A 17,240-nucleotide genomic window follows, 5' to 3' on the forward strand; every position below is an offset into this window, starting at 1 on the left:
GTGGTCCCGCAGTGACACGGTGGCACCGCCGCCCCCAGCCCTGGCACAGCAGCGAGAGGCGTTTCTGCAGAGGAGCAGCGTGTCCTGGCAGCTGCTGCCCCGTCCGTCCCGCACACCCCCTGACAACGGCGGCCGGGCCTCCCGGCTCCGCTACCGCAGCTCCCAGCGCACGTTCTCACTCCAACCTTTCAAGGACTCTCAGATGTACAAATTATACCGCAGAAAATGGATTAGCAGTGAGAGAAAAACAAAGAAAAAACCAAACCAAAACAAGGACACCCTTATACAGTGCTTGACCTTGCTTCTGTTGCTCCCAACTCCTGGCAGAGAGTTGGATGCTGACTCTGCAGCATCCCCCCCCTCCAGCCCACCCCCCACAACGCAGCCAGGTGAGATCGCAGATGAGCGCCACGCATCTTCATCCCTCCCCAAATGTCAAACCAGAGCAGGAGCTCGTGTGCAGGGATGGGGCTGGCGGGGGGATTGCAGCTCGCGTGGCTGCGTCCAGCGTGGCTGCTGCTCCGCAGGTGTGAGGCTGCTCCCGAGCGCCCGGCTGCAGGCGGCAGCCGCGGGCTGGCGGGGGACGGGACAGCTCTGCATAGGCAGCCACGGTTTATTACAGAAATCGTTAAATTCAAATGACTTGGATACAAAGATAAGCTGCACTGCCTTCTGAAAGGCAAAGGTGTTTCTGCCCCGTAGAAACTGATACAGGTTACCGAGACATCAGTGACCACAGCAGGTTTGACACTAAAATAATCACCTTGCAGTTAATCTTAGTGGAGTCAAAGCTTCTTTCTACCTAGTACATCCAATAGGATGTGTACATTGTGTCAGCACATAACTACCACCTCCCGCCTATAGCCGTCCTGCCTTTCCTCGGGATGCTGCCGTCTGTCTCAGCAGCATTTCTTCTGCTCCCATTCAACCGCAGTATCTCTCCCCTCCCTCATCTGCCGTGTTTAAACATCCAAAGCATCACACCTCTGTGGAATATTTCTAAATTCAATGTTAGGCTGCTCTCATCTTTAACCAGATAGGGGAATAAGAAGATGCAGAACTCAAAATCTGTTATTAGATCTTAAAACTAAAATTAAAAAGAAAAGAAAAGAAAAAAAAGCAAAAAACCCCCAAATCACTGTTCATTTCTCATGGAGAATTCAAACCCTTCATCGGCGTGTTCCTAGCAATGTTTTTCTGCTCGCAGCAGTGACCGTGGCGGCATCGCATCCGCCTGCCCTCCCGGGAGCCCCACAGGCGGTGTGGCACGGGCTGGGCTGTCACCGCGGGCCGGGCTGTCACCGTAGGCTGGGCTGTCACCGCGGGCCGGGCTGTCACCGCGGGCTGGGCTGTCACCGTAGGCTGGGCTGTCACCGCGGGCGGTGTGGCGCGGGCTGGGCTGTCACCGCGCTGCGCTCACCAGCGCTGTCCACAGGCTCGCCAGCACCAGGCTGGCCGGCGGTCGGAGCCCCGGGGAGCCCGAGGTGCAGGAACACACCTCGTAGCCGTTCTCGGCGCGGCTGTGGTCGTGCTGGCCCGGTCTGGAGCGCGCCCCGGTCCTGCCGCTCCCGGCCGCGGCGGGCGCGTCGGCCTGCATGTCGCCGCACACCAGCCAGTCCCTGGCGATGGACTGCGGGTAGCCGGCCTGCGCCTCCAGCTCGCTGTCCAGCACCTTCCAGTACTCCTTGCCCCTGAAGAAGTAACTTGCACCTGCAAAGAGACCAAAATCCAAAGGCAAGATGAGCAGGGATGGGTGCCCTCCCAGTGGAAAGGGCACGAGAGCACTTATCACAGAATCACAGAATCATTTTCTTTGGAAGAAACTGTCATGATCATCAATTCCAGCTGTTAACACAACCCTGGCACTGACCCACGTCCCTGAGAACCTCATCTATACATCTTTTAAACCCCTCCAGGAATGGTGACTCCAGCACTGCCCTGTTCCAATGCCCCACAGCCCTTTGGGGAAGAAATTGTTCCCCAGATCCAACCTCAACCTCCCCTGGTGCAACTTGAGGCTGTTTCCTCCTGTCCTGTCGCTTGTTACTTGGGAGGAGAGACCAGCACCCTCCATGCTACAACCAGGAAACTGGAAAAAACATCGCCTTCAAAAATATTTTCTCTCCACATCCTTATATATCTGGCTAAAAATCCAATTACAACAAAGTCAGTGAGGAGCAAATCAGCACATATTGGGATAAAAATGACTGCAAAGCAACATTGACTGCGTTCTTTTAATAATATCAAAATTATAGGCCCCCAGGATGTTTTTCTTGCCTGCTCGAAATTATGAAGTCATTTCTGGAGCGGTGCGGGAGCGGGGGCTGCAGCCACCCCACTCCTCAGCTTCCAGATCCGGGAGCTGCCGTCCCACCCCGGGCTCGGCCCTTTCCATCAGCAGACACGGTACAAGTGGCTACAGCTCCAGGGAAACGAAGCACTGATCTTTTTATTGTGTTTTTCTTTTCTGAACTGGCACATGGACTCACCATCCGACCACCTCATGGCATCATCTAAAGGGCTCGGTATTCCCTTCCATGGGATGGTCTCTGAGGGGTACCCGGGATCCATCCTCCGCTCGTGGTCGTCGTAGCGCCAGTAGAGATTGTCCTTAAAGAAATAAGTCTTGTCATTGTGGGCCCAGGAGAAAGCGGCGTCGATCCCTCCCGGCGGCAGACCGAAGTCTGAGAGGGGCCGTGGGTATCCTTCCTCCACGTTATTGTCCTTGAAGACCCAGTATCTGTCTCCTGTGGAAAGGAAAGAAGCACAGAGCGAAACCACATTTGTTTCCCAGCTGAAACCAGCATTTCCCTGCACGCGAGCTGATGTTTCAGTATCTGTTGCCGTGATGATCCTCAGGAACGAGCTCTGGGCAGCAAAGGACGGGGACCGGGAGGCAGCAGCCCCATGGGGAACCCCGCGCTTTGAACCGCTGCTCACTGCTCCTCCAGTGCCCTGCACGGCCACCAGCACCCTGTCCTGTCCCCACCCTGGGCAGGAGGGCACTGCCAGTGTGGTGGCCTATTGGCTTTGGTTCTCAGATAGAAGCGGAGCACAACACAACCGGCCCCAGGGCTGCGGCAGAACAAGAAAGCGAACCCAGATCTCCCAATTCCTACGTAATCCTCTAACCACTGGCACAGCCTGTCTGTTTGTACAACGTCCCTTTGGGAACCTGCAGAGTCCTTTTGGGTATCACACAACCTGTTTTGAACATGAGGCTTTTTTCTGCCTTGGTTTTCTAGAAAACCTGAAGAGGCGCTTAAGCAGCAGCCCGTGTATCAGCAGCAGGACCTTAGGGGCCGGGGTAATTTGTGCGCTTTGGTTTCTGTCCAGGGATCAATAAAACAGCGCTGGAGGGAGAGAACGAGACACTATTTTATAGCCGGCAAGAAAATCTCAAGTTTAATCTCAGGAGCTGGGCAGGCCTAACACACACATCATGCGTGACCGCGGAGCGCTGTGCCTGGCGGGGCAAGACCCCAGGTGTGGCACAGCTGTCATTTTGGCCTCACAAGCCAAATTTAGCCAGTGCCCCATTCCCTGCAGGTTACTGAGAGGCAGAGCACATCTGGCTGCTCAAGGGGGCTGGAAACACACGGCAGAGCCTTTTCCCTGCGGTCCTGGGGCTCGATGGGGCTCAGTGCATGGGCAGCCTGGACGGGCTGTGGCTGCAATGGGAAACGCTTCTGCGAGCGCGGAGGCTCCCATGGACACAGCCCATTCCTGCAGCCTCGCTGGAGGAACCAGCCCCACGTTTCTGCTCTCAGACGTGGTTGGTTCAGCATTCTAAACCCGATAATTGCACCGTGCTCGGAGCAGAATGGTCGGGAGACAAAAAGCCATTTCCAGCTGGGGAGCACGGAGGGCTGAGATGTATTGAGTTCCTCAAGTGCACAAACTTTCCAAAACAAGAGCCGGTGCCTGCTTGGGACCTGGGTGACTTTTAGCACACGGGTAACGTCAACCAGTGTGGACAGATGGTTTGTCAGGGACTTGAACATTTGTGGAGGAACCATAAGCTAACCTTCTTCCTCCAGCTCTTTGCAAAGAAACTTTTGAGATGTTTCTTAAAAAATAGAGGATTCTAACACTTATTTTAAGCAAAAAAATAGTAACAAATATAATTAGCAAAACCAGGCTCGACAGGTTTTCATTTTTGTCCCATCTGCAGCTTTTTCACTTCTCAGCAACAAATACTGAAAAGAGAAAAGGCCGAAGAAGGAACACAAACCGCACAAAGTATGTGCATGGGTGGTTCCTACTTCTATTTCAGTTTTGCATGGCTGAAGTTTTTCCTGAACGCCGTGTCCCTGGTTTTGTGGGAGCAGCACTGCGGCGCTTCCCCGGGAGCTGCTTCTCCTGCAGCGGCGCTGGGAGGTGCCAGCGCCCGGTCCGGTGTCCCCCACCTGCAGAAGAGGTCAAACCCCCGCCGAGGTCCTTTGCCACCAGGGAGACACACATGCCGCCTCCAGCACCGGGTTTGCTCTCACCTTTGAAGAAGACGATCTTGTGGTCGCTGGTTCTCTCGTACACCGCATCCAGGCTGTCCAGGTTGAGCGGCAAACCCCGCCAGAAACGGTGGATCTGAGCCGGCTGGAGGGAGACCAAGTGCTTATTGCGAGTCAGTCTCCAGAAGTACTTGCCTGGAGGAACAGACTGGACATTACTGAACCACACTGCAACCCAGCTGCGTGGGAGCGACGCCGGGCACGCGGGAGCGGAGCGTGAGACGGAGCGGGGAGGCACCGGCGTCCTGCACCCCGGCAGCGGCTGCTGGCACCTGCTGTTCCTGGCAGTCGTTAGAAGAAATCCCCTTTTTGGGGGATCAAAAGAACCCTCTGGACGTTGCACTGGGGTTGTTTTACTCCTGGTGGGAGCCTTTCATCTCCCTGCACCAGCGGGACCAGGAGCGGCTGGAGCCAGGGGGTGTTTCAAATAGACGGACCCAATTACCACTTCGGTCTTGCTGAAATTGGGTCCGTGTTTCTGAAACGCCCTGCACAGCAGGCACCGGCAGCCTTCAGTGACAGCCCCCCAGGTGCCGTCCTTATTCCTCCCGTCCCGGAGCCCCTGCTGCTCCCTGCACACCGGCTGCGTGCACATTTAGAAATGGCTGGGAAGTTATGATAAAACACAGAAATATCAGAGGTTTTTTTTTTTTTTTAAATGAAGAAAGGGACTAAGAAAATAGAGGAGGAGGAAGCTATAGTAATAAATATGGAAGGGATGGAGGTGGGAAGAGGCACAACTAAGGAGTTTGGTACCATCTAGAGGCGCAGGAGAAGCCTCGGTCCTGCGACAAACGCGCTGCCAGCACCTGCAGCAACAATGCCCGAAATAGGACACAGAGGGGCTCAGCGTGTTCCTGGAATAGTTTAGGTGATGGCAAAAGAAACAGGTTTGTTCTCTGTGGGGAGGATGCCAAACTTTCTCCTGCCCGAGGAGCCTTATGTGGGATTTCCTGGGAAGTCTTAATGATTTTAGGGGCAACTCAAAACCCGACTCTCTGCACTATCCCCGGGATTCTCAGCCTGAGTTTTCGCAGCACGTTTCATGCCGTGTTTTCCCCAAAGAGCTCCACGCAGGGAGATCTGAGCCGGAGCAAGATGTCCAAGAACCAGCTCTCCACTTGGTCTGATATTTGTTACTGCCTGTTAGAAATGATCGCGTGTTATTTACATCTGCTCTTGCATGGATCCCCAAGGGGGAAAAGCAACAGAAACCAAAGATGCGTCTTCAGATTTGTATTCACGACACTCAGCCCTTTCTCCAGGGCCGGCAGATTGTGACACCACCTTTTAAAATTTTATGGAAATTGGATCTTAGCCTAATAATGCAGGAGGCAAAACTCTAACACTTAAACATCTGCAGAGAGGAGGTTTTATTCTAATTATAAGGATTTATATCATATTCTTGTTCTTCTGCTCCAGTTTGCATATTTGCTGCGACTGAAAACCACAAATGAATAATGTATTCAAATGTGGCAGGAATTGCCATAATTACAGATTCTTTTTAAGAACGTTAAAAAAAAAAAGAAAAAGGATTCAGATTTGGTGGCCATTGTACATCGATGGAAACGCGTGTAATTAAATAAAGATGATCTCTGCATCTCTAATTAGCCAGGCACTAGACAAAGGCAGATTTTCACTTTTTTAACAAGAAATAGGGCTCCCCGTGGTTCCTTTTCAGTGGGTTCGTGTGTCTGAGCTCCGCAGTGCCCTGGGCTCCGTTGTGACGGGAGGGAAGCGCCCGTGCTCTGACATTTCAGCCCTTTGGCAGCGATGGGCTCAGCGGGTGCGCAGGTGCACAAGCTTTAAATGCACCATCGAAGCCAGGCAGAGCCTGAGCTGGTGCTCCCTTCTCGATAAGCTTTCAGGAAAAAGCAAAATAAAGGCAGCAATTAAGCAGCAAGGAACTCCTAACGCAGCGGCCCCAGTCTGCCCGCGCTCGCGTTCTCTCACTGCCGAGCCTGCTCGCCAAAGCGCCGCGACGGTCGCCAGCCGGAGCCGGATCCGGGGGAACGCGCCGCCCTTAGCATGCAGAAATATAATTGAAAAAAACATCTCAGCCCCACGTTTGTTTAAAAAGCTTGATTTAAAACCACCCGCGGAGGCGGCAGACTGAGCAGGATGAAAACCAAGCGTCTAGTCCTGCTGTCCCGAGCGTCTTGTTTTATCTGGATGAAGGGTTGAGGCAATCACTTTCTTTAATACCGGGTGGTTTGATCCCAGCTGTGTGCCACGCTCTCCGCGCTCGGGCCGCCTCTGGCGAGACACACACGCGGGCCAAAGTCGTTTTAAAACTTGATGAGTGTGTAGCAAGGCACCTCAATCAAAGCCAGCGCAGAGTTCAGGGTGACAAGCCCGGGAGCCCTGGGGAGTCCCAGTCCTGGTGTCTCTGCGGATGCTCCTGGCTGTGGAACCAGCCGGACCACCCAGAACAAAACACCCATCGATGGGGGGAGCTCAGCACCATGGAGGTTGTTAAAATCCTGGGACGTCCCTGCTCCGTGGTGCACAGGCCGGTTTGGTGGCAGCGATGGGGGCTCCGGATGTGCAGCTGGCACCCGCTGTGACCCAGGGCTTCTTACATTTGCATTTTGGCCCACAATAAATATGTCCAAAAATAGACACCGAAATGGATTTTTCTTTACTTTTTATCTTTCTTTTCTTTCTTTCTTTCCCCCCTCTGAAGGACAGACAGCCATTTATCCTGAACACCAGTTCTTGTCTCTTATTTTTCCATCTTCGTGGTGGCTTTTTGGAGCCACCATCTGAAGAAATACCACAAGGGAACAGCCTCTGTATTGTGCTCCCCCAAGGGCACAGACAACGTCGAATTCTCTGGAGCCCTTTTGCCATTTTTTGCTGTGACCCAAGACTCGCACTGTGATACCCAGATGTGTCACACGCACCCGGAGCTGCTCCCGATCCCCAGGGAGATGCTTCTGCTTCCCTGCTGGGTGGCTTTGGGGTGGCCAAGTGCCCAGGGGGCATGTCTCCCTCTTGGAAAGATGGGGAAGGACGCCAATGGAGCGCAGCGCACACGGGCTCCGCGAGCGTGAGGGAAGGTGGAGGGGGGGAAGTCGGAGGCATCCAGGAAAAAAAGCAGCGGAGAGCTGTTGTTGCTCTGCTCACCCTTGGTTTGACCCAGATTTTGACTCCGATAGCGCAAATATCAGATTTTAGTCCAGGCACGAGCCTGGCGCTTTCCTTCTGCGCTGGAGGCAGGATTTGCATTGACATTAGAATTTCCTTATCATCCATCCTCACCCTTAGTGGGTTGATTAAAGGTCTGAGCCCCTTTGATTTGAGCCAAAAGGAGTCAGCACCACGTGAGAGACCTCGCTGGGTCTGTGGGACCCGCAGCCTGCAAACCCCGAGCCAGCTTGTCCTCCTGCCCCCCCAGGCTGTCCCACGCTGCCGCAGCACCGCGCTGTCACCCCGATGCAGACGCCACCGGTGGCGGGCGCTTACCCTTGAAGAAAAAAGCCTCTCCCCGGATCTGGGCCACCGCGTCGAAGTGCGTGTTGCATCTGTTGGGCACGTCCCGCCTGAGCCTGTGGAGAGACGCCCGGGTGAGCAGCGAGGGGCCGTGTCCCCCGTCCCACGGATTGCGTCCTCCCCCAGAGACCCCAGCAGAAAACCACAGGCTGCATCACTTGTTCCTCACGTTCGACCCAGGACACGTGTGCACAGGGACCGAAAGCACCACAAAGCCCACGTGAGAAATAATGATTGATGGAGAGCAAGGAGAGGATGCTGGGAACATGCACAGAAGAGCTGCTGTGGGTGACAGGGAAGCATAAATCTAATTTTCTGATAGAAGAGTTGTGCTGGGCTGGCAGCACCGGCTCCAGAGCCCTCTTTGGGCACAAAATGACATATATGGAGGTGAACCCCATCCATGGCCAGACCAAGCCTTGGAAAATAACTCCATTAGAAGCTACACAGGAAGAAAGAGAACTGGTGGCATTCAGCGTGTTCGAGGGAAAGGGTCCCTTAGGTCCCTCACAGCCTTTCTGTGAGCCCCGGCAGCTGGGACACCTGCACCAGGTGCTCAGTGCCTGCACTGCGGGCGTCACACCAGGCAGGGCAAAGCGGGGTGAAGAAGGTGCTGAAGTGGGAAAAGCAACTGTAGCACGGGGATATTTTTCAATATGAGATTCTTCTTGGTCCCATTACTGTAGGACTAATCCAGTTACTCATGCTTCAGTGCTGTTTCCCTTCTTTGCAGATGAGGCACCGAGAAATGAAGTGACCCCCTCGAGGTGACGGCCCAGAGCAGGAGGTGAAGGTGACCTGCTCCATCCCTGCTGCTCTCACTGGGGGTGCTCCTGGTACCCAGCAAAAATGTGTGTGACCATGAACTCCTGCCTTTTAGTTCAGTGTCCCTTCCTCTCTTACCCGTCCTGCTGCCCTGGCAGCAAAACTATTTGGTAACTCCAACGTTTATTAATGAGCTAGATCCAGAACTTCCCTTAACGAGGGCATGCTGGTTGCTTGATGACACTCAGCGTAAGCAGCCGCTTGCCAGCTCAGACCTGCGTTGGAGTCAGGCTATCGGTCCACTTGTTCCAATATTCACCCCCACAGGTACATTAGGAGCTGCTCACCGTGGAAAGATGTAGTTACGTTATGCTTGCACAATTCAGGACACTGCAGAGGAAGTTTGATTAAAATTTCAGCAAGGATGAGTTCACCTAAGGGTGATGGGGATGAATTTCCATTTACACAAGTAAAATTTTGAGTCTTGGGAAAATGCAAAACATTCCAAGATGATACAGAATTTCTGGACATGCCTTGAATGCTAAAAATAAGGCAAGGGATAAATAGCAACTATCACTTGTTCCCGCTCTTACCCACTTCAGCATGGGCTGGCTGTCCAGTCTGCACACATACTGCTGGGAAAAAGCAATGGCGTACGCAGGAGAGGATCAGGAGAGCTGAGGAGAAAGGGGCAACGTGTAGACGTGTGTGCTTTCCAGAAGAGAAGAGGTCCAGAGGGAAATACTGAAGCCAGAGCAAGCAGGCAATGAGATATTGATGCTTTAGTGGAGCTTTGCTACTACACGTCCTTTGCTGGAGCATCAGTGACAGCTAAAGAGACATGAACTTGACTTACGGGACAGTGGAGCGGTTCTCGGGCAGGTCCGGCAGGACGGGGTGGTCGTCAGCTTTGCTGACTTCAGGCTTGGCTGTGGGGGAGACGGATTCCCTGACTCCTGCGTGAAAGACAAAGAAGCAGTAGAGGGTCCACCATCCTCCCCATCAGCTCCATTCACCCCAGAAAACAGCTATTCCAGCGTGCCCCATGGCAGAAATGGACTATAGCCGGGTGAGGGACACAAACTTACCGTAGAGCTGCCAGATTCGGACTTTATCCTCGTAAGGTAGGTCATACTTGAGAGGATCCCCCACCGGCCCTTGGTAGTAGGGTCTCATGATAGACTCGATGGCAGAGATGTGGGTCAAGCCAATGGCATGGCCAAACTCATGCACGGCTACAGCAAATAGGTCCATTCCGTGAGCGTCTGGAAATAAAGACAAAATTGAAATAGAAGTATTGTAGTAAAAGCGGTGAGGTTGGAAAGCCGAGGTCTCCGCGGAGCTCAGAGCTCCATGTTCCCGGGGCCAAGGAGGTGCCGTGCAGGAGCTGCCGTGGTTGTCCTGCGCAGGGCTTCGTGCTCTCCGCCAGCTCGAGGTGTTGGGGGGAATATCTTTGCTGAATTCTGCTTTTTCCTCGATGACTATTATTTACAGTGTCTGTAAACAGCCAAGATGTTTATAACCTGTGCTGGTTTTCACCGGCACTAGGAGAGAACAAGACATATGCTTTCTGACATTTTAATGCCAAACTGACAACCTTGGGGATATTTTTATATTACCTACCAAGTTGCTATTTTTGAAGCACTAGGGAGAATGAAATAAATAAAAGATGAAGTTTGAATAGCTCCAAGACCTTCAAAATAGAGGGCAGCGTTCTCACTGTCAGGCTCACCCCTCGTGCCTCGGCCGTGTCTGTGGGATCCTCCCTGGGGGCTGCGGGCCCTGAGCCGTTTCACCAGCGTTCCCAACCACCAGCTCCACAAGGGGCACCGCTCCTCACCCCATCACTTCTGCTCTCACAAGCTGCCAGACCCCAGCCTGCACAGCAGAGCTGCTGCTTTTTCTTCTTTCCCATAAGAGATATTGGTTGGGGTTGCACAGTGGCATAAATGGAGGAACAGGTTGAATCCTGAAGAATCAGCCTGTCCAGACCTTTAGTCTTAACCTCAGGTCTCCTCCAGCACGTCTGGTGAACGCTCCTGCCCACCAGCGCTCAGCGCGGATGGATGGAGGTCAACCAGTGGGCAGGTAGAAGGTATTAGCTGGTTTCAGAGCAGACGATTAGGTCTAAACAAAACCATTAAGCGGAGGCAGCGGGAGCCCTCTGGGAGGCTGGCGGAGGTGGTGGCGTGACAAGTCAATTAGCAGCTGGTGCCTGCAGAGGAGACGCTCTGTCAAAACGCGCCTGACGCGAAGGTTGGGGACCCGATCCCCGCAGATGGCTCGCGCGGCTGAGGAACACTCACTTCTGAGCGCCCCTCTGCTTATTAAAACTTGTTTTAGCCAGACGAGATGAAATAAAATTTTTAAAAAAGAGATCAAACTAACTTGTAACCATCCTGATGCCAGGTAATGGATGCAAGGTGGCAGGGAAAAGCTGGTGTTCACAGGAGGCTTCTTCCCTGCAGACCACAGAGCCCTTTCCAGGCAGGTCAGCTTATAAAGATGCTTTAAAACAGGAAACCAGGACACATGGCAGTGAAGCCACCCAAATGATGCCTAAGTCAGAGAATACAGTCCCGATCCACGAGCTCCAACAGTGGCACTCCCACCCAACCTGTGACCCACCAGGTCCCAGCAGAGGTTGGGACTGGGGTGGGCGATGGGTGATCTGCAGCTGCCAATGCAATGGGGAGAAACACGGAGACGCCATTGAGGGTCCTATGATCATTGAGGGTCCTCAACACTGGCTGTTGTTATTTCACTACCAAGGCTGAGGGGGAAACCAGAAGAAGGTGTTGGGATCCCCAAGCCTGGGGTGAAGGCGCAGCAGAGGCTAAACCACTGTAAGCACCAGAGCACAAGAGGAAAGTGGAAGCCCTTGTGTTTGGTGGCAGCTCTCCCACCCTGGCCTACCTGAGGATCGGAAGGTCCAATATTCATCGTCATCAAAATGAGTGTCTCCTGCAGTGTGATGGTCTCCGGGGAAGAAAGCGTGTGCCACTGTCCCGCCAGGCCCGTCGAAGGGATAGCCGTCATTGTGATCCGCCTTGGAGAAGTCTATCTGGATGTCGGCGTTGTTACCCGCCACTTCGTGGAAGTTCAGCGGGGTGATGTCGCTCCAGACCTTCAGGGCGTAGTACATCAGCGCTCGGACTGTGTCGTGGCCCAGGTGGGACTCTTTCGGGAAGGTGCGAACTCTGAAATAAAGAGGCCAAGTAAAGATAGGTCAGTAGCATGAAAGATCTCTGAGAACCAGCAGGAAGGCTCTGCAGATGCTTGGTGTGTCGCAGAGCCTTGGTGAGACCTCCAGAGCAATTAGCGCCCCTCCAAAGTGCCCTAACACCCTTTATAAATGTCTTCAAATCTCCGAATCACACCAGTTCCAGAGCTATGAGGATTTCAGAAGCGGAGTTGGAGTCCTTCGGAAATGCCGAGCCAGTCTTGCCCACCAGAGTGTGAAACATCCCGCGGGTGTGAAACACAACCAGGATCTGAATCCTGACACGTCCCGATCCTGCAGCACCAGGTGTCGCTCAGCCTCAGAGCCACATTTCACGCACAAACTGCTGTTAACGCCCAGGACCACTGCCCTTGGCCAGCCTTGAAATGCCAACGCCAGAGTCCCTTTCAAGAGCCTGCACATGTGTTTCTCAAGCTTCATTTCAGACCTATTGATGATTATTTTCTCACCGCTTATTCATTCCAAATATGCAAAGATTATTGACTTCTGAAGCCTTTGCAGCACACACAGGCCCATCAGTTTTCCTGCAGCAAACATCAGGTCATTGCTCATTCTTATTACACGCACAGAGAAATCCAGTGTGGATTTGCTGCCTCCATTTATTTCCCAGCATGTCTGCTGGAGGTATAAAATATACTCTGAAAGCAGCGCACTGCCAGCAGCCTCCGAGCCCGCAATCCATAACAAGGAGGAAGAGGAAAAGATGTATATTATGTAAATCACATTCAAAAAGCCTCCAGCCTATTGCCTGCAGGAGCCGGGCTACCTGATGGAGCACTGTAGTTGAGAAGCTGTTATTTTGCTCCTTGGTAGCAAAAGCATTGATGAGCAGGGGCTTCCAACAACCGCTGCCCCATCGCGGGTGATGCTGGTTCCTCAGCGTCCCTGGTCCCAGCTCTGCCTTGCCCTGGATGAGGAGCCAGGCGGGACGAGCTGTGTGCTGCACAGTTCAAACCTCTCTTCGGTCTGAGCTGGAATGAAACAAAGTCAATGGTTCCTCTATAACCCAGCTTTGAAAAAGAATTCCTAATGCTGTTGATTTAATAGAGGAGGCGAAAAGATAAAGATGAAACAAGGCACCTTGGCTTCTAAAAAGAGTATGTTTAGAAAATCTTTCATTGACAATTTTGACAAAAATAAACACACCCCAGGAAAATGTGCTGTTGACTGAGTAATTATTGACAAAAACCAATTCTGCTGGAAAATTTCTGGCCAGCTCTACCCCAGTAATAATGGATAGCTTACTTCTTGTGTACCAGCACACCAACCAAACCTTCATGAAATATTCATGGCTTGACAGATTTTTAAAGGCTGAAGCAACAATTATGATCACCCCACTTGCCCTCCTGCATAATGCAGCTGGGAGAGCATCGTGCGGTATTACACCCGTCCCCAGCACCCGTGTGAAGCGATGACCCGATTAAACCTCTAGAGGCAATTACAGGTATGAGAAAGGGGCATCACATCGCTCCAGCTCTTCCTACAAATAGTGATTTGCGTACTGAGAGACACCACGGACCAGCAAAGGGGAGCAGGAATGACTCGTTGACTGAGGGTTCTTGCTTTCCCAAGTGTTTACATACGTCCCGTGTCCTCAGGAACACGCAGCTCAATGCGGGTACAACCTCCTGACCTGCGCAAAACTAGGGAGGGTTAAATCCAGGACAGAAGAAAAAGGGGCTCATGAGAACAAGCAGAAATCTCACTAACAGTTTCTCTGAAGAGCTTGGGAGCCCCATCCTGGAGATGTTGGGAACGAGATGGGGCATCAGACAAAAGACATCACAGCCAGATGAGCAAAAGTCACTCATATCTACGCCTTCGCTATCCCTACACTATTCTGGGCAAGGAAAGACCTTGTCTACTACACTCAATGAAATAGCATACACACAGCATCAAATAATTGTAGGACGTCAAACAAAGTGCACCTGTAAAGCTGACAGCATGGGGGTGCAAACAGTATGAGCATGGGTTTAGAAAAGACAATTTTCAGGCAATTTCTAATTCATAGAAAAGACTGTGGCTGGATGTAAACCTCTACAGTTAAAAAAAAAATAAAGGTTTCATTTTCCACAACGCTTCTCTGGACTTCAGCAAACCCTTTGCTGCTGTAACCTCTACTGAACAAGTCATTATATGTGTAAACCACACCATGTTTAGTCCAGGAATTATGACCTGTCTCCAAGATCTCGGTGCCTAGTCCACAGTCTCAGACCCGGGGACATTATCGGCTCTTCCCTCCTCAGGCCCCACTCAGCCCCGTGAGCTCCTCTCCTCTCCCTTTCCAGCTGCAGAATGAGGATAATAAATCTGATCTCCCTTGTAAAAGGCGGGTGCATGAAAAGCCCTGTCTAAAGAGATAAACACGATTAACATTCATCCCAACACTCCATTCCAGAAACATTAGATTAAGGTAGAAACAGTATCAATACTTGTTTTGCTTCTTATAAAGAGTCCTGCACCTCTGAGCTGACCCACATTTTATTAACATGCTGCAGGTGTAAGTGAAAAATCCCCCATCCTTTATTCATTACCACCATTATTTTTCAAGAGAATCCCATCAGGGTTTTTCAATTCAGCATCCGATTTGATTGCCGGAGCTCTGCTAATTGTTTTCAATGAGATTAGGAGAAGACTATAATGCCGATAGGATGTTCATCAGGGATGCGTTACCCAGTTCTACTGAAAAGGAGACATTCCTAACATCATATAGATGCACGCAGGACTAAATAAGCTTCCTCCCACCTTAATTATTATTATTTGTAGTAAATGCTGCTTAGGTACCCAGTGGAGAGCAGAGCTCCTTCTTGGGTGTCAATACCCCTGAGACTCCCTTTACAGAGCTCCAATCTCAGGAACAAGACTGATGTGGGTAACTGGAGAGAAACCTCTCTGCTCCAGACAGAGATGGTGGTGGGGACGGGCCTGCCCTGAGCCCCCCTGCTCGGCCCAGCCCTAAGAGATTTGGGGTCCAACGTGGTTAATAAGCACAGGCCAGAGAGGCCTTGATCTGCCTCTGTTTGCTATCGAGGGGCACCCACACCAATAGTTATTTTGATTTCTGGGTTCCTTTTTGGGTTTTGTCTCCAATAGTCTAAAGTGGAAGAGCATTAGTGACGTACGAGAAATCAATCGCTGGTTAATGAAAGCGCTCCTTCACCTCTGCAGCCCTGAAACCACAGAGAAATAGAATAAATGCTGATAACTACTGAACACAGCAGGCTAAGGATCGCCTGATAAACCCAAATTGATTTTTCTGGGAGAGGGAGAAAAGGAGACAGTGGGCGAGGTGGCTGCTCCCTGCCATGGCACAGGGTCACCGCGCTGGCCAGGGCCCCCGCGGCACAACGGCCCCGGCCTGGTGCTACCCTGGCACCGCCGCCAAACCCCAACGCGACACGAGGAGAGCGGGGGGGTGTTTGCACCCTGTGTCACCCTGGGTGGCCCCCACGGTGGGATGCCACCGGTTAGAGGAGGAAAGCACGAAGATCAGGTCTGTTGTGGGGAGGGGAGCGTGGCATGGGGGTTACCCCCATTTCAGCCCCTCCAGGCCCCTGTCCATCCACACGGAGATGCTGCGGGGTGTCAGAGTTCCGCTGTGGGGGCTCAGGACACCCGCAGCGATGGCAGCTGGTGACGATGGAACCTGCGCTCCCTGCCGCCTGCCTCTGCTCCGGCCCGGCACCCACGGCCCAGTGCCACCGCTCAGCGACTGCAGCTTTGATGAAGTGGCACCAGGGACTCATCCTTAACAAAAGATGGATGAAAGTCAGCTCAGTTCTGCACCAGGCTGAGATTTCAGCAAGAAAAAACCTGGGAAATTTAGAAAGCTGGGCTTTGGCAGCGTTCCCCTGCTTTGGGAGCTGAAAGCCAGCAGAGGGGCCACAGCCCCGACGCTGCGTTTCCCAGGACCGCAAGGAACCAGCGAGTGCCCGGGAAGAGACGTATGGCAGCTGTGACCTCTCCTTCTGTAGGGCACAACCAGAAGCCATAAAGCAAAATTAGCGAAAGAAAAACCAGACTCCGAATATGAGGGGGAACTCGCTGCGGGCGGCTCCCGGCACCAAGGCCAGCAGAGGGCATCCCAAATCTGTCCCTCTGCCTCCCCATCAGCTCACTGAGCCGCCTCCTACCTGCGTACAGTGCAGAAAAAATAAATAACTTTTAAAATATCCCACGAAAAGAAGATTTATATGCTACAATATCCTGGAAACTTCCCATGGAGATGAGGCACAGGATGTCTGATGCTGTACTGGGACGCTCCGATGCTGTACTGGGACGCTCCGATGCTGCACCATGGACTGTGCAGGGTTCAGCCTGTTCTCTTTCGTTCCCTGACCCCTCCATTCCCACTGACTCACTGTACTTAAGGGTAAAAAGAAGAAACCTGAACAATCTGCATGCCTTTAAAATGTTGTTTGCCCAACGCTTCCTTCCCCATTAGAGCAGATATCTATCCCAAGACCATCCTTTTGTACAGCTTTGCTTACCTGTTTATTCCAGCCTTGCAATTGTCCAGGTTTTTCTTTGATTTTTAAATGCATGGCATACCAGAATTTGGTTTTATTTATATATATTTTTTTAATCTTCAATCAATGCGTAAAAGGTAAGTGTGTAAAACTTTATGTCTCTATTGGCAGATTTTCATGGCAGTTTCAAAAAAGCTGTTTTAATCTCAAGCGTTGGATGTAAATAATACGTTGGAGTCCCTATAATGCTATAGCCTTCTGTTGGCTTATATAACCACCAGTTATAAAACACAGCCCTTTCTTGAACAAGCGCCAAGATTTTGGAAAGGATCAAAGAATAAAAAGCAGAAATGAGTTTGTCAGGAGATGGAATTTTTATATCATACGTATAAAAATGTCTCAGACCTAAACCACTTTTTACGGCAATCTTTGCTGCAGTATCGCCGTTTATTCCTCTTGCCCATGAGGATGGGGCTGGTGGACGGGGGACAGGCTGAGCTTCCATACCATGGGTCACTTCTCTACAAGAAGCCATCCATTAGCCAAAATTGTTTCTTCCTCAAGCTGAATTATGTTTATCTTTTCTGAAAACAAGGTCTCAGGGGATGTGCTGGAACATGGACCAAATCCCTGCTGAGGCCACAGTTTCAACACATGTTAACAGCACCAGCCAAGCTGAGATTTGTTACTGCAGTGGGAGGTGGAGTCATTTTAGGGACTATATCAAAGTCAAAGAAAAGCTTATTATTAAGATCT

At 51.8% G+C, this 17,240-nt stretch overlaps 1 protein-coding gene across 1 annotated transcript in view; it reads right to left on the reverse strand.

Annotated features, from left to right (window-relative positions):
- Nucleotides 1–482: 482 nt before the first annotated feature.
- The window catches only part of MMP17 (matrix metallopeptidase 17), a gene marked incomplete at its 5' end in the record, with an annotated part of 50,562 nt that continues 33,804 nt past the window's right edge, over nt 483–17,240 (reverse strand). The window contains 7 exons of the mRNA XM_082066235.1: nt 483–1,710; nt 2,490–2,747; nt 4,494–4,646; nt 7,980–8,062; nt 9,628–9,727; nt 9,860–10,036; nt 11,688–11,971. Of these exons, the coding sequence (XP_081922361.1) occupies nt 1,403–1,710; nt 2,490–2,747; nt 4,494–4,646; nt 7,980–8,062; nt 9,628–9,727; nt 9,860–10,036; nt 11,688–11,971 (1,363 nt within the window). The 3' untranslated portion in view covers nt 483–1,402. The remainder of the gene's footprint in view (nt 1,711–2,489; nt 2,748–4,493; nt 4,647–7,979; nt 8,063–9,627; nt 9,728–9,859; nt 10,037–11,687; nt 11,972–17,240) is intronic.

The sequence above is a fragment of the Streptopelia decaocto genome (assembly GCF_964273445.1).
Source record: "Streptopelia decaocto genome assembly, chromosome: 15".
In the NCBI taxonomy this organism is placed as follows: Eukaryota; Metazoa; Chordata; class Aves; order Columbiformes; family Columbidae; genus Streptopelia; species Streptopelia decaocto.